The sequence below is a fragment of the Leguminivora glycinivorella genome, chromosome 21, assembly GCF_023078275.1.
Source record: "Leguminivora glycinivorella isolate SPB_JAAS2020 chromosome 21, LegGlyc_1.1, whole genome shotgun sequence".
NCBI lineage: Eukaryota > Metazoa > Arthropoda > Insecta > Lepidoptera > Tortricidae > Leguminivora > Leguminivora glycinivorella.
Genome location: NC_062991.1, coordinates 7,374,553 through 7,397,790, shown reverse-complemented (window position 1 = coordinate 7,397,790; position 23,238 = coordinate 7,374,553). Strand labels below are relative to the sequence as shown.

At 38.9% G+C, this 23,238-nt stretch overlaps 1 protein-coding gene across 1 annotated transcript in view; it reads right to left on the bottom strand.

Moving 5' to 3' along the window:
- The window catches only part of LOC125237322 (IQ motif and SEC7 domain-containing protein 3), a 284,222-nt gene that overhangs the window by 8,877 nt on the left and 252,107 nt on the right, over nt 1-23,238 (bottom strand). Inside the window, exons 8-16 of the mRNA XM_048144312.1 lie at nt 22,198-22,318; nt 18,867-18,993; nt 15,998-16,094; nt 12,477-12,627; nt 12,262-12,430; nt 10,482-10,655; nt 9,450-9,667; nt 7,280-7,460; nt 6,600-6,809 (exon numbers count right to left, since the gene is read on the bottom strand). Of these exons, the coding sequence (XP_048000269.1) occupies nt 6,600-6,809; nt 7,280-7,460; nt 9,450-9,667; nt 10,482-10,655; nt 12,262-12,430; nt 12,477-12,627; nt 15,998-16,094; nt 18,867-18,993; nt 22,198-22,318 (1,448 nt within the window). The remainder of the gene's footprint in view (nt 1-6,599; nt 6,810-7,279; nt 7,461-9,449; nt 9,668-10,481; nt 10,656-12,261; nt 12,431-12,476; nt 12,628-15,997; nt 16,095-18,866; nt 18,994-22,197; nt 22,319-23,238) is intronic.

Below are 23,238 nucleotides of genomic sequence, written 5' to 3'. Positions count from 1 at the left end.
AATGCAAACCTAAGTCCATTTTATGTAATGTTACCTGCCTGCCTATTGACTTCTAAAACAAAAGCTTTCAGCCCTCACAGCCTATTTCCAGGATAGAAAAGAAAAAATAATTTTCAGAATTTAGATTTTCTCTTATACTTACCACTTTGGTTCCGCTGTAGTGGTAAGACATATATTCATTGTATACTCAACCTTATGTACTCTATATAACCATGCCTTGTACCCAATACAGTTCAGTTAGAGCCTAATGTTTGTTTGATTCACATCCTTCCCAACGTCCTCCGTACATGGCGACCGTGACAGGTTGTCGACCCTCTCGGATCCACGCGTCGTGCCTAATACGGATATGAGATCGTTCTCTATCTATAGGCGGATACATAGATCACTTACGAAGTAACGATGATTCAAATTCAGTTTTGTGATCTTAAAGTGACAGACGTGTGTGTGCATTCGATAAATATACCAGCAAAATGGGAAAGCAGCAATCCAAGTCCGAAGAAACAATAGTGGTGCAGAACGCCGCGGGAGGCAATAACAACGCTTCCGTTGAAGAACTTAAATTTCACATTACAACAACTAACATATTGTTGTCTATAATAGTGTTATCCATAATTTTGGGTCTACTCTACTCCATTATCAAGCTGTATCGGAAGTGCCACGTGGGATGGATAACGCGAGAAATTCATCGCAATACCTTACGGAGATCAGTATTTCGCCGTGCACCAGCGGACCCCGCAGGCAGTGACGGCGTTCAGCCAAAACTATATCCAAGAGTGCCAGGGGTATAATACGGTGATTAATGTGATTCTAAGAAGTGAATAAGAATGTTGGAATCTAAATTTCAAATTTGAAACATTTTACAAGTCTACATCTTTTGATAGGGATGGAGCATTGAACTTGCAATTACGAAAGTAGGTACAGTGCACGCGCCACCGCCGCCATACGACACCACTCGTGCCCGATGTTTGCCGCGCGTCCGTAAATGGTCACCGAATGATTCATTGAGTGCTCAACGTTTGATGAACTTTAATTTGATCCGGGAGTTAAGTGAACTTAATTGCATTCCATTTTCATAAAGTGAAGTGATAGTGCTAAATGGTAAATATGAAAGTGCAACATAGAAACTGTAAGTAGATTAGAAAGTTACTTATAACTCACCCCGATGGGAATATATAGCACTGTAATGTTAAATGTCTTTCAATTAAAGACGTTCGATTGATTAGTATTATATCGATCATATATTTATGGCAAGTATCTTAGAATTACTGTTTAATGAGTTGAGGGACGTAAGGACGTACCTAATTAAAATAGGCCCATCCAGAAGGACAGGTCAAATCTTACAAAAAAAAAGTAACGAAGCGCACGCGATATATGAGCGATATACTACGAGTTTATTAGATATTGACGCTCAAATTACTTCAGGGATTATAAGCGGGAAAGATTTACCCGTTTTGGAGAAATTTAACGAGAAAATAATATCATTATATGACGAGATAGTAAATTTATGTAAGGATATTCCAGTGAACGGAGCCAGCGAGATAAATAGTATAACCATGTCGACATTCGATTTAAAGACGGCCTTGAGCCTTCTGCCATGCATGACAGATGAAGAAAATGCTACTAAGCAATTAATAGATAATATTGAATATTATGATTCAATTCTCACTGACTCTGGGTGTAAGAAAAATTTAATAAACTTCGTTTTAAAGAGTAGATTATCGCAGGCTGCCAAACTTAAAATGAAGACTAAATATGACACCGTACAAACTTTGATTTTGGACATGAGGGCAGAATTATTGCCAAAAAAGGCAGCCACGGCTATCCAGAGTAGGATGCAAAAAATTAGACAAAATGATTTATCGGTTTTAGACTACGGGAAGGAGTTGACAAACTTATTTGTTGACCTTACGGTTACGCAAGCCGATGGGAACACGACTTGTTACGATATTTTGAAACCAATTAATGAGAAATATGCAATCAAACAATTTGCCGACGGCTTACGGAACCGTAGATTAAGCACAATAATTTCAGCAAGGAATTATACCTCCCTCAAGGATGCGATTCAAGGCGCTCAGGACGAAGAAATGGGCACAACTGTCACATCGGGAGAAATAATGGGTATGTATAAAAATACCTATTTCTATTCAGACAGAGGTAATAGGAACGGATACAGGGGATTCCGGGGGGGCGGCCACAGGGTTGCCTCCGGTTCCAGAGGCCGCAGCTACGAATATTCGAATCAAAGTCGCGAATGGCGACGACAGCCACAGCCATCTACGTCACGAGCTCAGAATCTGCAGACCCGCCCAAACAGAGGTACGTATACCCAACGCTATCAAGGAACGCGTCCTCAACATGATCTTAACATTATGACCGAACCGGTGGATGATAACTCAGACGATGCAAACCTCGTACCGGAAGTCCCAAATCAGTTTTTTCGTGACTAAACCAGAACATACAATTTTAGCCACTGACAGCGACTGTTACGTACACCTTTCGTCAGTATCCTATCTAGCAGATTCTGGGGCATCGTTGTCTGCTATCAAATATAGACATGTAGCTAAACACAAAATTCCAATCCACACTGAGAGCATAGTCATAAATGGAGTCGGTGGAAGGGCAGGAACGATAGGATATGTCTACCTTACTCTCAAATTGGGAGACAGGGATGTGCAACATAAGTTCCACGTATTCAGAACATTGCCGGTGGAATCGGACGGCATATTAGGTCGCGACTTTTTAAGGAAGTATAAAGCTAATATAGATTTCGAATATAATAAATTAAGATTAAAAATAGATGCTGAAACATTTATTTCTATACCTATAACGACAGTCTGTAATACAGCAATAAATATTCCCAAAAGGTGCGAATCAGTACACTATGTAGAAACAGAATTTAACGAGGATTGTGTAGTTTGTTCAGACACAATACAAGAAGGCATATACGTAGCAAATTCAATTGCGACACCCGTCAATGGAGTGATACCGATAAGAATATTAAATGTTACTGACACTGATATATCATTGGAAAGCATAACACCCACGATTCATAACCTTAATGGCTACGATTTATGCGCTTTTGGTAACGTAACAAAAAATGCTGATAGAGTTAAACATTTATTTGAAAAACTAAAGCTAAGCCACCTCAATAAAGAAGAACAATTGACAATCGAGAGTATATGTGCAAAATATGCGGATATTTTCCATTTACCTGGAGACTCTCTAACTACCACAGACATATATCAACACTCCATTACTTTGAAACCAAACACCCAGCCAATATTCACAAAGCCTTATAGGTTACCATTTTCTCAAAGGGCAGAAGTTAGGCGTCAATTAGATAAAATGCTTGAAGAAGGTATAATAGAACCCAGTAAAAGCGAATGGTCTAGCCCAATATTATTAGTCCCTAAGAAGTTGGACGAAAACGGCAAAAAACAGTGGCGTCTAGTAGTAGACTATAGAAAACTGAATAATACTATTGAAGATGACAAATTTCCACTGCCGAATATTACTGAAATCTTGGAATCATTATCTGGAAGCATATATTTCACCCATTTAGATTTATATCAGGGTTACTACAATGTTGATCTTGAGAAAAATAGTAGAAAGTTAACAGCATTCGCCTCAGGGGAATATCAAATGACTCGTATGCCACAAGGATTAAAATCGAGCCCCAGTTCCTTCTCGCGTATGATGAATATCGCCTTAGCTGGACTAAATTATGAAAAATGCTTAATTTACCTCGATGACTTAATTATATTTGGTAGAAATTTAGAAAGTCATAACAAAAATTTGCAGAGTGTATTCGAAAGATTGCGGGAGGTAAAATTAAAATTGAATCCAGTAAAATGCGATTTTCTAAAAAAGAAAATACTTTACTTAGGTCACGTCATTTCAAACGAAGGAATATTACCAGATCCAGAAAAAATAAATGTAGTGAAAAATTATCCGCGCCCACAAAATACAGAAGAGGTTAAGAGATTTGTAGCTTTCACTAACTACTACAGGAAATTTGTTTATAATTTTGCAGCCATAGCGCAGCCTTTGAATGCTTTGTGTAAGAAAAATACACCATTTATTTGGGATAACGATTGCCAGAAATCATTTGATTCATTGAAAGAACATATAGTAACTCCACCAGTTCTTGATTATCCAAATTTAACAGAAGAAAATCAGTTTATAGTGCAAACCGATGCGTCTAATAAAGCGATCGGTGCTATATTGTCGAACAAAAATGGACGACCAGTAGCTTTTGCAAGTAGGACTTTAAATCCAGCAGAAAAAAATTATCCGGTTATAGAAAAAGAGCTTTTGGCTATAGTATGGGCAATCAAACACTTCCGTCCATATTTGTACGGACGAGCTTTCAAAATAAAAACAGACCATAAACCGTTAATCTATCTGTTTAATCTAAGAGACCCATCTAGTAGATTAATGAAATTCAGAATGGTTTTAGAAGAATATGACTTCGAAGTTGAATATGTAAAGGGCACAAATAATGCGGCTGCGGACGCGTTGTCTCGTATTACTGTAACATCCGAACAATTAAAAGAATTTCATGACATTCACGTCATGACAAGGGCACAGGCACGTAAGTTGGCAAATATGTGTCCACCGTCAGATATAGTGCACGCTAATGTTAGGTCTGATAGCACGAATCAAAAAGTAGTAAGTACTCATTTTAAGCCAAAACAATCGGTAGAGTTAGTTTTCAGTGACGCTATAGGCATAGAAAATATGAGGAAAAAAGGTATAATTACCAATGAAAGTAAAACATTATGTTATGTTCGCCATAAACAAACCATTTACATAAAGCACTACAACTCATTACCGCTAATAACGCGAGCGGAGTTTGTGAAGGAATTAAATGAAATGTGTATGAAAGAAAACATAAGTCAATTGTGTATAGTTAAAAATAATGACAACGATATTTTTATTAAAAAACTGGCAGAGGAAATGACCAAAACTGAACATAATTCAGGGCTTAGGCTATGTGTTCTAAATAATGTAACAAAGGTATTTGATAAAGATGACCAACGTGTCATTATCAATGACTTCCATCTTTTGCCCAGCAGTGGACACGCGGGTGTAAAGAGAATGATTAATAAGATCAAAAAATATTACTACTGGCCCGGCATTGATAACGACGTAAAAAAATTCGTAGCAAAATGCGATCAATGCCAACGTAATAAGTATTCCTTGCCAGTAAAAGAACCTATGTCACTGACTACTACAGCTGAAACATCTTTTCAAAAGGTTTACCTCGATTTAGTGGGACCGTTAGAAACAGACGATAATAGGTACTCATACATACTAACACTGCAATGTGAACTGACGAAATATATTGAGGCAATTCCATTATACACAAAACAGGCGACAGAAGTTGCAAAAGCCCTAGTTTGTAATTTTATTCTTAGATACGGTGTACCAAAGGAAATAGCCACAGACAGAGGTCAAGAATTCATGTCGACTATATTCCAAGAAACATGTAAGTTGCTAGAGATTAAGAAGTTGTCCTCGACAGCATACCACCACCAGTCAATTGGCGCACTTGAGGTAACACATAAACATTTGAAGTCTTTTCTCCGGATACAAACCGAAAATCACCCAGAAACTTGGAGCCAGTGGCTGCCCTTCTGGTGTTTTGCCTATAATACGGCAGTACACTCTGAAACGAAGTTTACCCCTTACGAATTAGTTTTTGGAAAAATATGCTCACTTCCTAGTAACATTACATCAAACGTTGAGCCCCTTTACAATTTTGACAATTATCCCTGCGAATTAAAATACCGTTTGCAATTGTCACAAAGCGAAGCACGAGAAAATTTACTTTTAAGTAAGAATATAAGAAAGACAAAGTATGATTCATATGTAAATCCTATAACATATAAAACAGGTGATTTAGTACTAGTAAAAAATGAAACAGGGACAAAATTGGATGCGCTGTATTCCGGACCATTTAAAGTAGTAAAAGATATCTCTCCTAATGTTCAAATAACGAAAGATGGAAGACTTGATGTCATACACAAAAATCGTACAAAAATGTACCGTGACCAATTGTAACTAAGAAAGAATACATTAATGTCAAAATAACTTTACTAGGTAATTAAGTAATTAAATCTAAGACTCGTATAAAAAAAAAGGAATTGTATTTCTTTTTTTTTTCCCTTCCCCATGGGAGGTGTAGTGGTAAGACATATATTCATTGTATACTCAACCTTATGTACTCTATATAACCATGCCTTGTACCCAACACAGTTCAGTTAGAGCCTAATGTTTGTTTGATTCACATCCTTCCCAACGTCCTCCGTACACCGCACGTGATCGTTCAACAATGTCCCTAGAGTCGTCGATGCCTTGTAGTTACTAAAAGTTCACCAACAGGCTGCTAGACTAAACTGGATCTAGATAAGGTCCTTACCTGCGTAACATGATCACTTCCTGGTCTGAATTCACTAGACTTGACTCTCTCATATATCCCGGCTAATATATCGCGGTCAATATCTCCACAGTCGTCGATGCCTCGCAGGTTCCGAACGATGTAACTCATTTGATGAACCTTAACGTTGTGTCTACCTACTAAATGAGGCTGTTACCTGCGTCACATGATCACTGCCTGGTCTAAACTCGCTTGATTTAACCCGTTCATAAATGCCAGCCAGCATATCGCGGTCAATATCTCCACAGTCGTCGATGCCTCGCAGGTTCCGAACGAAATCGTCGAGCGACATTCGCGCTTCTGGCTTCAGATTAGGAGTGTGAAGATCGGTGTTTAACATGATGATGGCGAAGGCTAGCACGAAGATCTGTGGAAAGAAAATGTTGCTTAGTTTCTTCAAGTTGACATCATGCTTATAAATTTGAATATGATAGATTTTTTCATATTTTGCCAGCTACATTAATTGACTTATGGCATTATATTGTCTGTGAATAGGAGTGATGTGCCGTTCTAGGTTACTTATCAAGTCGGATAAGTTACCGAGAACGGCACATCACTAAATAGGACGGGCCTCAAAAGGACTTCTCTTAAACGGCAGCGTTGGCTACAATGATTTGCTGTGCACTATCATCCACATTAGGTACCAAATGAATATTATGGAATATCTTAATTTTTTTTCAGACCAGTCTGTCTCACAGACTTCTGCGTCTCGCCGGGCAGCCTGAAGTGGGCCTAATAGTGCTGTTTCTATCACTCTTGCAGTACTCGAGCCCCACTCACTAGCGACCTCTCTGTCAGTTGAGGTCGCGTCACATAATATAACAATGTATATCATACCGTGTCCTGCGTCCGCAGTCTCTGCACGAAGTCGGTATTGCAGACACAGTATCGCCGCGCGAACGCCTCAACGAGTCGTTCGATCTTCTGCGCTTCGCCGGGCAGCCTGAAGTGAGCCTGGTAGCGGCGAAGCGCCACGTCGACAGCCATACCAGATAGATCTAGCTCGTTTACGAAGCATCTGCGAATAAAAGGAGTGTTGTTTAATTTTACGTTATAATAATCATTAATTTACTTTTTGACCGAGATTACTTTAGCCTGCTACTTTACAATTTTAAAGACTGTTATAGTGTTACTTACATTACAAATTGTTGACTCTTTAGCAGTCAAATGGTTAAATCGATCATACTAAGGGACCGGCCACATCTAAGAGACGCATGTCCTGAGGTGCGCAACGGACGTCCGCGCCACGCCGCCTGAATGTAATTCAAATAATTTTTAAGAAAAAAAAACCGTCGCCTTTCGGGTTCTGGTGAAAGCTACTTGCGAATGTTGGATTATGTAGAAATGTGTAAGTATTTTTTTAAACTGCTTTTAATGCTTTAATTATTAGATGGCAACACAAATGAATATACGTATAACGTTAAGGTTTGAGGAGTTTCCTCAATTCCTCATGAATCCTATTATATTATAAGAAATCGAAGCTTGACAAACTTTGACTTCAAAACTTATGCTTAACAAACATAACTAAATAAATGTCACTGTTCTGAACTTAAATGCATGCTTTTCTTACAAAAATACCAAAGTCACTATGAGTGTGCCGTTCAGGTTTGAGGAGTTTGGTTCTGGCCATCATCAGCAGTTCCACTGCACCAAATGTCACTGTTCTGGACGAAAGTGCATGCTGTTCTTATAAAAATACCACAGTCACTATAAGCGTGCCGTTCAGATTTGAGGAGTTCGGTTCTGACCATCATCAGAAATTCCACTGCACCAAATGTCACTGTTCTGGACGAAAGTGCATGCTGTTCTTATAAAAATGGCAAAGTCACTATAAGCGTGCCGTTCAGATTTGAGGAGTTTGGTTCTGGCCATCATCAGCAGTTCCACTGCACCAAATGTCACTGTTCTGGATGAAAGTGCATGCTGTTCTTATAAAAATACCAAAGTCACTATAAGCGTGCCGTTCAGATTTGAGGAGTTCGGTTCTGACCATCATCAGAAATTCCACTGCACCAAATGTCACTGTTCTGGACGAAAGTGCATGCTGTTCGTATAAAAATACCAAAGTCACTATAAGCGTGCCGTTCAGATTTGAAGAGTTCCGTTCTGGCCATCATCAGCAGTTCCACTGCACCAAATGTCACTGTTCCGTACCTAAATGCATGCTGTTCCTTTAAAAACACAAAAATAACCATATGTATGCCTTTCAGATTTGAGGAGTTCCCTCGATTTCTCCAGGATCCCATCATCAGAACTGGGTTCTGAGAAAAATGGGACCAATCTGTATGCATATACATTCAATCAAAAAAAAAATTTCAAAATCGGTCCAGTAACGACGGAGATATCGAGGAACAAACATAAAAAAAAAAAAAAAAAAAAAAAACATACAGACGACTTGATAACCGTCCTTCTTGAGATATGAGGCGACGGTTAAAAACTTCTCTCACCCCCAGCCGTCGCTACGCCACCTGGGGCGCGTCTTACGTCCTTCCTATACAAAATGTACTGAGGAGACGTTTTTTGAATTACATTCAGGCGGCGTGGCGCGGACGTCCGTTGCGCGCCCCGAGACACGCGACGCTTAAGTGGGAACGCTGCCATGGCGTTGGCGTTGGCGAACGATGGCATTGAAAGTAAATTATGCTGATCAAGAAATAAGAATGTTCTGGCTACATACTGCAAGCGATACTTCGCCTAAGTTTTAACCGTAAACATAAGCAGTATATCATTTGCTTCTATGCAGATATGTGACGTTATCTGGGTAAAGGGCCCATTGTCGATGGCGCTTACGGCGTTATGAGCGGTGTTCGTATACAAATACGACGCCGCGGGATACTAAGTGCCACTGACAATAAGGTCCTTTTACCCAGATAACGGCACATATGATATATTTCTAAGAAACTATCAGGAGATAACAAAGAATCGCGATGTATTTTACGATCAAAGCACAATAGATTAAGATGTCATTAGATCTCAGCTTTAAAGTAGATTGTCGTATGAAACTCACTCTAGCACAGCCATGTTGAACTGATTCTGCAGATTCCCCAGATACTCTCCAATCATCTGCTTGCTGAGCCCTTTCCTAGTAATCAGGAACCTGGCGACGCCTCGCGGGGAGTTCTCCAAGAATCCACGGGAGATGAGGTAAGCGATGCCTCGTTCGGGCTTCTTGTTGAAGAGGTTGAGACCCACGCGGTATTGCCGCTTGCGGACCGTTTCTGAAACCTGGAGAAATCATTGTGATTATTGAATCAAAATGCTGCTGTATCGAATTTCACTTGTGACTAGACCGAAACTGACTGGAGATATTTTCAAAAAGCCAACCAAATAACTTTTTTTAGGGTTCCGTACCTGAAAAGGAAAAACGGAACGATTATAGGATCACTCGTGCGTCTCTCTGTCCGTCTGTAGTCACAGCCGATTTGTAGAAAGTATTGTAGGGAAAGAAAATGCTGGTCGCGTCAGAAACCAGCCCGGAACCGGGGGTTTTGGGAGGGGTTTTCACACCAAGCTTTGCTAACTACTAAAGTCGTTGCAAAATGTTGCTTTCCTCGCTCTTTTTAGTAAGCGACCACATTGCTGTGGCGCCTCGTAGTAAGGCGGCGCGTCTTGTCTCTTTTATACTCCGTAGCTGTTGACTGGCTCGTATAAGATTCCGACCTGATGTTACTAATGTTACTCTTGGCTATAAGATGTGTGTAGTGTGTGTACCTTGATCTGTGTGTCGTGCACGGGGCGGCAACATTGCTGTGGGGCCTCGTAGTAAGGCGGCGCGTCTTGTCTCTTCCACACTCCGTAGCTATTGACTGGCTCGTATAAGATTCCTACCTGATGTTACTAAAGTTACCCTTGGCTGTAGTGTGTAGTGTGTGTACCTTGATCTGTGTGTCGTGCACGGGGCGGCAACATTGCTGTGGGGCCTCGTAGTAAGGCGGCGCGTCTTGTCTCTTCCACACTCCGTAGCTATTGACTGGCTCTTATAAGATTCCTACTTGATGTTACTAAAGTTACCCTTGGCTGTAGTGTGTAGTGTGTGTACCTTGATCTGTGTGTCGTGCACGGGGCGGCAACATTGCTGTGGGGCCTCGTAGTAAGGCGGCGCGTCTTGTCTCTTCCACACTCCATAACTATTGACTGGCTCGTATAAGGTTCCTGATGCAGTGCGCTGGTGTTGCTGGAAATGTTGCTCTTGCGTAATGTGCACGTGTGGCTCCTGGGAATCAAGATAAGAACAGTTAGGACATTTTCGTTTGCGTAGGACTAAGGGCCCATTTAGGCGGTACGAGAACTCGCATACGAGTTTTATTACATTGCTGTATTTGATGGCTGCGCAAAATTGTATGTACCCTCAACAGCCCGCAATGTAACTAAAATCGCAGGCGAGTTCGCACGCCGTCTAAATCAGGTCTAAGGGTCGTATAACAACAAACTTTATTGTACATCTGCTGCGTGACTGGGGTGAATCTGTTAACTGTGGCCGATGCAAGCCCTGAATGCTATAACATAGTTAATACATTTACTACCAGGCAGAAAATGGCACGTTTACTGATGTGCCGACGGAAAGTTTCTAAAATTCTGAAATTTTCACATAGGAAAACTTCGGAAACTTTCCATACTTTGTATGGACAATAGGCTAGTTTCCTATACTTAAAATAAAATATTTTATGCAGTGCACGAAATAAAGCACCGCATAATTAGAAGAAAAATATAGACAGTAGTTATTTTCAAACATAATTTCTATTTAATAAGTCAAAAAGAAAGATATAAAGTAAATGAACTGACCGTGATGTCACTCCTCAGTATTTCATAGTAATTCCATATTGGCAAATCGTTTTGACAGTTCATAAAAAGAAGCTGATTTGACTAGTAGGAAACTAGCCTATTGTATGGACGGAAACTTTGCATTTCATAAATTTAAATTCCCTTTATTTTTCGTGAAAGTTTCATGAAATTTTCAAGAAATTAAAGATTTTTTTGGAAAATTTCCGCAACTTGCACATCACTAGGCGCGATACTCCAGGAACCGGACGTTATTCACAATCACCCACTTGTATGGCACCACTGGGCGAGTTGTCTGATGATCTGAGCAAAGTTTAGTGCCTATTTGCTTACCAGGCGAGTTTTTGGTGTCGGACGTGTTAATAATAGTCAGTATTCGAGCTCGCTGCCTACGGTTTGAAAGTGGTGCAAGGAAGCCTGTTAATTCTGGAAGTTATTAAGGTACAGATGTAGTTGCGAAGAGATTTTCCTTTGTATTGATATGGAAACGTACGATAGTTTCAGTACAAGATGTACTGCCATTGAACTAGCATGACAAATACGAACGTTTCCGGAAAAATACGAAAGCTGAAATTTGGTACCAATATACGCCAACAAAGTGCAAAAATAAAAAGTGGAGAAAAATGTTTTATTAGGGTACCCCCCCTACATGTAAAGTGGGGGCTGATATTGTTTTTCATTCCAACCCCATCGTGTGATATATTGTTGGATAGGTATTTAAAAACGATTAAGGGTTTACTAAGATCGTTTTTTGATAATATTAATATTTTCGGAAATAATCGCTCTTAAAGGAAAAAAAGTGCGTCCCCCCCCCCCTCTAACTTTTGAACCATATGTTTAAAAAATATGAAAAAAATCACAAAAGTAGAACTTTATAAAGGCTTTCTAGGAAAATTGTTTTGAACTTGATAGGTTTAGTAGTTTTTGAGAAAAATACGGAAAACTACGGAACCCTACACGCTCTTGGCCGGTTTTTAGCACTACATCTGAAATATATTAAATAGTTTTAATGAAGACTGTCTATCTTTTAAGTAACTTACAGGTGCTCTAGGCTGGTACGGTTGGTGGTAGTGGTGCATGTGAAGTGTGCTTACTTGAGTGTGATGCTGCTGGTACGTTTTGGGCACGTCAGGCGGGAATCGGCGAGCGTTTGCCGCTTGTATGGCCGCTAGCTGCTGCTGTTGCCTTGCCGAGGACAGCGGTTTGCCGCTGTCTCAAGCGTTACAGTACAACGCAGACATGAAGTAATGCTTACTTGAGTGTGATGCTGCTGGTACGTTTGGGCACGTCAGGCGGGAATCGGCGAGCGTTTGCCGCTTGTATGGCCGCTAGCTGCTGCTGTTGCCTTGCCGTTGGTGAGGACAGCGGTTTGCCACCAGAGGACAGGAGGTTGCCGTAAATGGGACCTGAAAATTGAATGCATTTCCTTAGAAAATTACTTTTTTTAGGGAAGGCATGGGCAAATTCGCACACATCGAGAAGGCTTCCGTGAGTAATAATAGGCGAGACGACTAAAAAAAACGAATTAGTCCGTCAGTTAGATTATCAAAGAATTTTAGACACGTATTTTTTCTTTTTTCTCGTAAACGAAAAATGACGACGGTACAGTGCGTTGAAGTTTCGCGTGACGTCACGCCTAGGTACAATTTTTACTTAGAAGTGACGTCACAAGCCCCCACTCTGGAACTTTCATTGTCTATATCTTTGTATTTTTTCATTAATTAGAAAAAGCGAAAAATATGCGTTCAGTATTTTTGGACGATCTAACTGATGGACTAAGCAGAACGCTATGTTTTTATGTAGTCGTCATCCCTATTGGTCAAACAAAGCGGCTGGACTGAATTCCTTAAAGTCAGAGGATCGAGTTCTGGCGGAGGTGTGAATTTTTAAAACATGTACTTGTACCTAATCTGCAAATTTAAAAAAAGTTAAACTTATTTTAATTGTTCATTACTCTGTATTATTTGCAACTTAAAGAGAAGAATTATAGGAAGGTAAAGTTAATTAATAAAAATAAAAAGTTAATACTTTAAGGCTGGCTATCTTAAATGTTACTTTCCATACCTATTATTTCGATATATATGTAACGTTGAACTGAATTTTCTATCAGAATACTACTGCAATCCATAGTGTTAATGTATTTAAATCACTATAGCACTCTATTACAATTATTTACTTGATAATATCTAGCACTATATATCATGTTTCATAAGTATAACACACACAATTAATATTTCCTAGGATAATATTCAAAGCCGTATAACGACTATACCACCGCTAGATAATTTAACTTCTAAGGCTAAATATGATGATAGAATCATAATAAAGTACATAATATTTGTTAATATCGTGTGAACTGTAGATAAAAGTAGAGATGATTTTATCGCCGGAAAGGTGACGTATGTATTTATTTAGTTTTTAACAAACATGATAATATTAATTGCTCACATTCCCCGTGGGTAAAATATCGTATAAATATTTACTAAACATATGACTTTACAGTAAATAAATACATAACTGTTTATCGCAAAATGGACATTGATATGAATGCTTAACTTTTTCTGAGAATACAAATATAAAAGTTACATTAAATTACATTAAAAACAGGAAAAATATGTACTACATGTGTATCAAATTGGAAGCAAATATTTGTTAGGGACTTACGGTGCTGTTATACGGGCAACACAATAGGCTACTTGCGTCCTAGTCAAATCAGCTTCTTTTTAAGAACTGTCGAAACGAATTTGAACAGTGTGCTAATATGGAATTAATATGAAATCAATTACCTGACTTATTAAATAGAAAATCGACTAAAAAATAACTTATGTCCATGTATTTCCAATAATTATCTGATGCTTTATTTCGTGCATAGTATAAAATATTTTATTTTAAGAACAGTCAAGTTCCCTATTGCCAGCAATTCACATAGTACCATTGCCGCGTTTGTTCAATACGCACCGACTAACTATGGAGCAAACGCGGCAATGGTATGTAAATTTCTGGCGTTTGTTTCCCGTGTAACAGCACCGTTAGTAGGCACTATTTATGTTTCGTTTCGTGATGTGAACGGATGTTCGCTTGGCGAAGTTACTACTTACGGGTAAGTACGGGGCTGGCTCATTGATAAATAGTTTTGCAAGTTCATACATTGGCTACTTTCTGATTGCGTTGTTATTTTGTCTCGTTGAGTGATTGAAATTCATAAAATCGTGGGCCATTTCTGGATGAGGCTAATCCAGAATCGCGATAAGTGGCAACGGGGCCATTTTTTTTTTCAAAGTTGTCCACGCCATTATTTTTGTAACATGGGTATTTTTTACGCGATTCATACTCAGAACCGCGAGGTCTTTTGATCCTGATAGGAAAAAAAATGTCCCAAGATTTCCATACATTTTGTATGGCGGTAACAGAATGGGGAAAATCCTTGGGACACTTTTTTTCTCCTATTAGGATTGAAAGAACTCGCGATTCTGAGTGGAAACCACATGAAATTTTCTAAATAAAAAAAAGTGGGGGGACAACTATGAAAAAAATGGCGCACCTACGCTAAAAGAGGACAATTCGCAGCAGTGGGCGATTGAACGCTAAAAAATATGATAATTTCATTTAGAGACCAAACAATAAGTTGCATCGGCTATTTACACTTAATTAGGTCCGTCCTATGGCATGCACTTATTTCGAAGGTACAGTCAACCAATCTGAATCCTAGGCCACTGTAGAACCTTTTCACAGTAAAAGTAAAACTGACTTCTATAGCAAATAAAGCACGGTGTCAATACGACAGGGTTCTAGAGTAGCCCAGGATTCTAATTGGTTGACTGTACAAGTTGGTGGTACTCGCTGTCTAATATGAAGTTCAAAGGATGCTTCCGTTGTAACTTTTTTGAGAAATGGGCTACAGAAGATTTCGACTACGTATAAAATTACAATGAAATTAAAAAGGTAGGCATTTTCTTAAAGCATGAAGGGTCAACAAACGCAGAAATTGAGTTGACATTGATTGATCTCCGCTTACATAGTGCGCTCAGAAATAATCCATTTGCAAACAAGAAAATTCCACTTTTTACGTTACAAAGTTTGCGAGAATATATTAAATTTCGAATCTAGGAGGAGTAAGTTTGCCATAAGTTAGATTTAAGTGAAAATAAGACATTTTTTTTCGGGCTTACTCTTGGCCACAGACTAGCCAAAGGCAAAAACGTGGCCTACGATGGAGTGAGCTCGCCCAGAAGATGCGTGCTCACTCTTGATTTGAAGGTTGCCGGGTTATATGAGCTCGGAAATATAGCCGCCGGCAAGAAATTCCACTCCTTGGCAGTGCGCATAAGAAAAGAAGAAGCAAAGCGCTTCGTGCGAATTCGCGGAACATCTACCAAGTAAGGACTGAATGAATGGAAGTGCGCGGGTCATGTAGCCAGGATGCACGCAGATAGGTGGACAAGAATCGCTATCATGTGGAAGGGCCCTAGTAGCAAGAGGAGAGATGGCAGACCCAACACAAGATGGTCGGACGACCTATACAAAATAGCCACCGATTGGCCAACTGTGGCAAAACCCAGAAACAGATGGCTAGAGCTGGAGGAGGCCTTTACCCGAAAGGGGTCCATACCAAATTAGTTTTTTTTAAGTAGTATTTTTAATTAGTTTTTTTAAGGTTTTTGGTTCGGAATAAACAGGCTTTTTATTTTATTTAAGGACGGAAACCGGCCGTGCGAAAACGTAACCCATGCTAGTTTACAGTCAAAGGTGAATAAATGGCAGAAAATCGCCAATTACCTGTATTGTTTAACAACTGGTGGTTGTGTAGAGATTCATTGTGCGAGGAGGACGTCGATATATTCGTTACTGACCCGCTAACGGAGCAGCTGCACACCTGGAATTAAAAGATATCCATAAGTAAAAGCACACCTCGGACAATGGCGATCAACTATATGAAAGACGCGCGTTCCTACGCACACACTAGTACCTTTGCCTTATTAGTTCATTTGTATGCCCGTTTTCCACCGGCATGGTATATTAAAAATAACCTGACTTACAATACTTTTATACATACACGGTATTTCCCGGTATTGCCCTGCCATACTCTGATCCTTCTCACTTTCTTAAGGTGAAACCAATCTTTATTCTTCTCTATACTTCTTAACACTTCTTTTGTTTTATAACGTTCCATATTCACACACTCACACACACCACTAAAATATTTTTTTTAACGAAAACCTCGATTTGGTTGATGTATTTATGTTTTATTTATCAAAATTAACGACTATCAACCACAAACCAGGATGAACATTAGTCTAATGACTTTATTGCAATTAAACTGTTATCTAAACACGTCTTTTGATCTCAATGTCACGCCGAAAACTGATAAGAAATTATGATAACATTGATAACATACCTATTATAAGTTCAAGACCGCTGATGCATTCTTGTGATATGATAATGATTTTGATAATTTTAATCGAACATTGCTACTTTATTTGGCTTTATCGGCAACTGACTGCGACCAGTAATTTCCGGATTTAGAACAACAAACTAACAAAAATAGATCCGAAGGTACCTACTTACGATACAACAGCGCAAAATTTTTGGCGTTAAAATTATGACCACTTAAGACTCTTTCACTCACTCGTTTTTTTTATGTTTAACGGATTAAATATAGTTTTTTATGCTGAGCAAAGCACACCTACTTCCGTAAAAGGCCATTTAAAAAAGGATAGAGCGCCGGTCAACTTCATACCAATAAAATCACCCATATTGCTGACAATGCATAATAAATAATAACAAATACCTACAGATCAATTCAGAGCTGGCACGCATGGAACGAACGAGGGAATGAAAACATGCATGTGTGTGACAGATTAATAATCAATATAAAGGTACTTAAGGTAGCTCTTGACAGTTACGTCGTAACTTATGACTGCATATCGATATAGGTGTCACTCACACCACATCTCGAACACTGGGGATTAAATATATGAAAGAGGCGCGTTCCTAGCACACATTCAAAGCTCGTATAGGTGAACGCGTACCATGCTTGTATGAGTGAGATATGAGAGGTCGACTGTTCGCGTTTTTGAAAGGCGGTAACTGTGAGGTAACCGAGAGGGGGTGGGCGGCACTTTCAGCGGGGAGCGGGAGTGGGCATACTGTACGATAGTACTCTTTTTTATACTGTGCTCACACAGTCAAAGATTTGCTCATTCCATTCGTGCCAGCAGCTTTCGTGACACGATCTGTAACCTAAGTCAGGCCCACGTCACACGCTCGCGGTCGCGCGTTATGTACCTACCCGCTAGGAGTTGCCTCGAGGTAACAAGTGGCCGAGAGGCGCCACGCGCCCGCCTGTGTAGTTGCGTGGCACGTACCTACTATTCCTCTGAGTTTTACGTAGTAACATATTAGTATTAGTTAAATAAAGCGTAGGTATTTGTCGATTTGCGGGCAAGTGAAAGATCTGTAACGTTAGTAACTTATTCATAATCTGTGCTTAAGTACTTATTCGTATTAAATTGTTTATAAACAAAACTTACTATCGTGTAAGTAGTATAAGTGAAGTTACAAACATACATAATTTACAATACCGGTCGACAAGCGGTTAACATCCGGTTCCGTTCATATTATGCAAGGATATTTGCATAGTAACTGTATTTTGATGTCTTGCGAATGAGATTTTATTGATGTCATTAGTATCTGTAATTGCGAGATGCACCTGTTATTGCAATATAGCAATTTATTTTCAACAAACAGGAATTACAATTTATTTCTGGTAATTTTGTGTGTTCTTGTGTGTGTTCAATTATACGCTTGGTAGTTTTGAATTATTCACGGTTATTTTCATTAGAGGGAACCCGTCGGGAATCAAGTTGTATCGACGCTCCGCCACTGATCGGGATATAGACCGTGATTACTTTTTTGATTTTTGTAGAGCTCTTATATTTCGGCGCAGATGCATCATGATGGATGTCAAAGTTGCGTTGACAGCGCGCGATCTACCCTCCTTCGCGCGCGTCGGCTTGCCTTCACTTACAGCGTACCACTGGTCGCATTCACACTCGATGGTCTGTCCAAACACACTACACTCACAGTGTCACTACGTTTGTTCAATTCTGACTTCACCGGTTTTTTACACAAACAAATCACTGGATTTCATACTGGATTCGGGAGCTCGACAAAAATCAAAAAGGTAATCATGGTCTATATAAGTCTGATACGCTTGGTGTTTGCCACAAACACCAAACACACGTCAAACACCACAGAACACAAACACACAGTATCCCCAAGTTAGAGGAATATGGCTGTTTATCGAACACCCTATTGTTAATGCAAAAAACCGACACCGACCACTGTCAAACACCAAATAAAACAGTCAAACATCTATCAACAAGATCGTGTTGGTTTGGTGTTCTCAGATTGCCAAGAGTGGGTCGCTTCCAACTTTAAAGCTCTGGAGGCCTTACGGCTCAGCCACGACATTGGTCTAAGCGCGGCAGCGGTGAGCGGCGGCCATACATTGGAGCGAGACACAGCGATGGGATTTTTCATTCGCACGTATGGCTGCCGCTCGCCGCTGTCGCACTTAGACCAATGTCGTGGCTGAGCCGTTAGTTCTTTTCTCTTATATGAAAGGAACTTCATGTTGTCTTACCCCGCTGTCGGTGTCGCCTCTATGATGCTGTGGCATATCTGTCGCCATCATGTGTATTTGGTGTGCGGACTGCTGTACTCTGGCCACCATTGCGTCGACGTCCTGACTTTCGCACTGCAGATGATTGCTGAAACGAGAAAATATGGAATTAGTACTTTAGTTTCAGTTGGGAAGTTGAAAACGTTTTCCGTGATCATGATGCATGCAACTGCGTCGAAATATCGGGAGCTCGACAAAAATCAAAAAGGTAATAATCACGGTCTATATCCCGGTCAATATAAGTCTATTGAGGTTGAGATAAATATTATAAGGAAAACTGGGGCCCTTGTTCCCCAAGAAATACATGCTGTTTAATTTACTTATGTTTCACATTTTAACTGAGCTGATGCAGATTGCGAAAACGATGAACGATGAAGGAATAACTAAGTTTACTTAAAACCAAGATAAGATTATATAGGTAATAATACAAATGTTATCAAATCAACATAAACCTGAGATTTTATGTACCTGAGCTGTCTCCATCGTAAAACGTCCATATTCACACAAATACACATTATACACTAATAATCTACTATCAAATAACTTACTGATATTATATTCGTAATTCGTAATATTATCGGGCACTGTGTCAACAGGCGTTTATAATAAAATTGCACTGATGTTACTGATATAATAGTACATACATGATATTACACAATGAAGCATAATTATAACTAAATTCAAGCAAAGTAGCTTCTTGTGTGTTCATGTGTAAATGTTGACTTTATGTTTTATGTATTGCAATAAAGTTGACTAAATTCAATGTTTTGAGTAGTTTGAACTATTTCCTTAAATTTCGAGTGTGTGACATTCCTTTTTAGGGTTCCGTAGTCAACTAGGAACCCTTATAGTTTCGCCATGTCCGTCCGTCCGTCCGTCCGTCCGCTGATAATCTCAGTAACCGTTAGCACTAGAAAGCTGAAATATGTATCATATGTATATCAATCACGCCAACAAAGTGCAAAATTAAAAAATTAAAAAAAATGTGAAATGGGGGGTACCCTAATTTGAAAAGATTGAGTTATACGCTATTATGTTATAAAACATTTCATGTTAATAAATAAACGTACTATTTAAAATTAAGTATAATTTGCCGAGACGGAATCTGGTAATTGTGGAATTTTCCATTCCGAAACCGCAGAATGACTGTTAAAATTAAAAGAAAGTTCCTAACATTTGGTAGCATTTTATTCAGCTTGGCAAAATTAATTTAAAACTACTCAATACCGCTATCTTGCATTTGCCAGTTGCCGCCAAACACGCATCAAAGTAGCTCGTACTCAGGGGTAACTTTTTCTCATTCCACCTTCCGAAACCAAATTTGCGGGTAAATACGTAATATGCAACCTTTTAACATCGATTCCTAAAACAAAGCACTAATACTGAAACTAAATAAGCCAATTAAAAGCAAGATTTGTGATTATTTAATAAATAATTAAGTAAAATATCGCCGGAGGTAGCGTTCCGTTACTTCCGATCCGATACTAGATCGTTGGTTTCGTATAGGCGGAAAGAAAAACGTATCGGAATGGAAGTATAAAGCGGTATTCATGTGGTTTTAATGTGATGTTTTAGTTTAATTTTATTGCGGGAAATAAAAGAAAAACGTATGGAATTAAAACTAATTCATCTAAAATATGGTAATCAATCACGGATTACACACTCCGGTTGTTTTAGTCATTATGCGCGATATGCTTTGGAGGTCTTAGGTACTCACGTTCAAGTGTAGACGAGACCTTAGCTTTCATCCGTTACCCATACAGTCAGATCCGTTACTGTCCCATGTTTCAAATAGTTTTATTTGCAAAAATTAAATACAATTTGTTATTAAACTACGTTTCCGTTATTTTATATTGAAATAGTAACGTTTAAACTATTGATTACAAGTGATGGCATCCTATAAACTTTTGAAACAGTATAGTAATCTTAAAAATTCTCCTCTACTTTGTACTGAAAGTAACGGAACGGATATATATATGGGTTTAAAAAAATAGTAGTCCGCATTTATGTGAAAATAAAAGTGTAATTTCTTCATTTGTTATTTTAGAATGAATAATAAACATATTGTAAAATTCCCAAACCTTTTATATTTACATTATCTGCGATTAAATTTGGTTGCGGAACGGAACACTCGCTTTTCCTCAACTCAACAAAAACATATTTTTTTCATTAATTACTTAAAATTCAAGTGAACCTTCTATATTTTATATAAATTGATTTATTAAAGAATCTATAAAAATAGCTTTTAATAAATTTCTATCGGTTTCATTTTCATATCAACTTTTTTCGGGGTGGACAACTTTGAATAAAATGGCCCACCCCCTACATGTAAAGTGGGGGCTATTTTTTTTTCATTCCAACCCCAACGTGTGATATATTGTTGGATAGGTAATTAAAAATGAATAAGGGTTTACTAAGATCGTTTTTTGATAATATTAATATTTACGGAAATAATCGCTCCTAAAGGACAAAAAAGTGCGTCCCCCTCTAACTTTTGAACTATAACTTTAAAAAATATGAAAAAAATCACAAAAGTAGAACTTTATAAAGACTTTCTAGGAAAATTGTTTTGAACTTGATAGGTTCAGTAGTTTTAGAGAAAAATACGGAAAACTACGGAACCCTACACTGAGCGTGGCCCGACACGCTCTTGGCCGGTTTTTGTAATGGAAAATACTAATTGTTTTCTTAAACCTTCGTTGTTTTCTTAAACTAAACTGTGTTTGAACCGTTTAATCTCCAAGAATAGAGTTTAATAAGTTGCATTTTACGAAAACCTATTTAATTTACCACATTATTTAAACCATTGTCATCATTTCTTAACGTTCTTGTAGCGACACCAAACGTAACATGGACCTTGTAAGGGTCAGGGTGGGTATTACGTACATACAACCATTGTATTGCTTCATATCACCTTTATCACCTTTTTGACGACCGGTCTGGCGCAGTCGGTAGTGACCCTGCCTGCTACGCCGTGGTCCCGGGTTCGAATCCCGGTAAGGGCATTTATTTGTGTGATGAGCACAGACATTTGTTCCTGAGTCATGGATGTTTTCTATATATATAAGTAGGTGTTTATATATTATATATATCGTTGTCTGAGTACCCACAACACAAGCCTTCTTGAGCTTACCGTGGGCCTCAGTCAATCTGTGTAAGAATGTCCTTAATATTTATTTATTTATTATTTATTTACATCAATACTTATCGTCGCATTCTCGTAGCAAGATAGAATGCATGCACACCTTGTAGGAGTCAGGGTGGGTATTCTGTACCAACATTGTGTATTTACCTCATATCAATGTCGTGACGTTCACGCAACGACATGGAACGCATGGGCCTGGTCAGTGCCAGCACTTTCTCGGCGCCACCTGGGCTCTTCTGTATCAGCGCGTTTGCGTATATGTCGTTTCCTAAAACAGAAAAAAAATAGTTTGAAATAAAAAGCCGTATTTCTAAAAATAATACTCTTAGGCCTACTTGCACCAACCACTTAATTCAGGGTTAGTTGGCTGTCATCTGTCAAATTCCATATAAAATGGTGGGTTGACCCTCCATTTTCTTTGGTGCAAGTGGCCCTTAAGGTTAGATGGGGTAACATTAACACCAATCTCACCATTCCCAGGTAAAAAAAAGTACAGATGTAGTGCGAAAAGGGTTTTATTGTTATTTTTCCGGAAACGTTCATATTTGTCATGCTAGTTCAGTCAATGTCTGTAAATCTTGGACTGAGGCTGACTGAAATAGCATGACTCGTTCGTACGTTTCCTTAACAATACGAAGGCAAATCTATTCGCACTACATATGTACTCGTAAGTCGGTACATTAGTCTCCCGCCTGACTTAGACTATCCCCAAGTCCTGAATTCGTTGTAAAAAGGCTAAAAACGGTAAGTCAACTGTCTCCAAAGTGCCCGAGTCTAACTAGCCACCTTTACAGACCCAAAAAAATACAATAGAACCTGCCTTCATCGTCCCCTAGTAGCGGCGTGTTTGTCTGGCGAGACAATTTAAGTGTTATCCTAGACATCGTAAATTGCCAGACGATTGAAAATCGCTTCTGATCGAAGTAGCATAAAATAAAATCGGCAATAAAAATTCGCTTACAAAGCAACACTAAGGTGCACTTACGTGACTTTTGTAGAACTAGTCATCGTATGTATTCTTGCGTTTGTATCGCTAATGACCTTATCTAGCTGGAAATAGAAAGGTTATTATCAGAAAATCACATGTTATCCAAACGCTTAATCGACAAGGATTTTAAAATAAAGCAGCTTTCAAAAATTTGCCAGTCTACTAGTGGTTCATCGAAGTCAACAACAAAAAAAAGACGC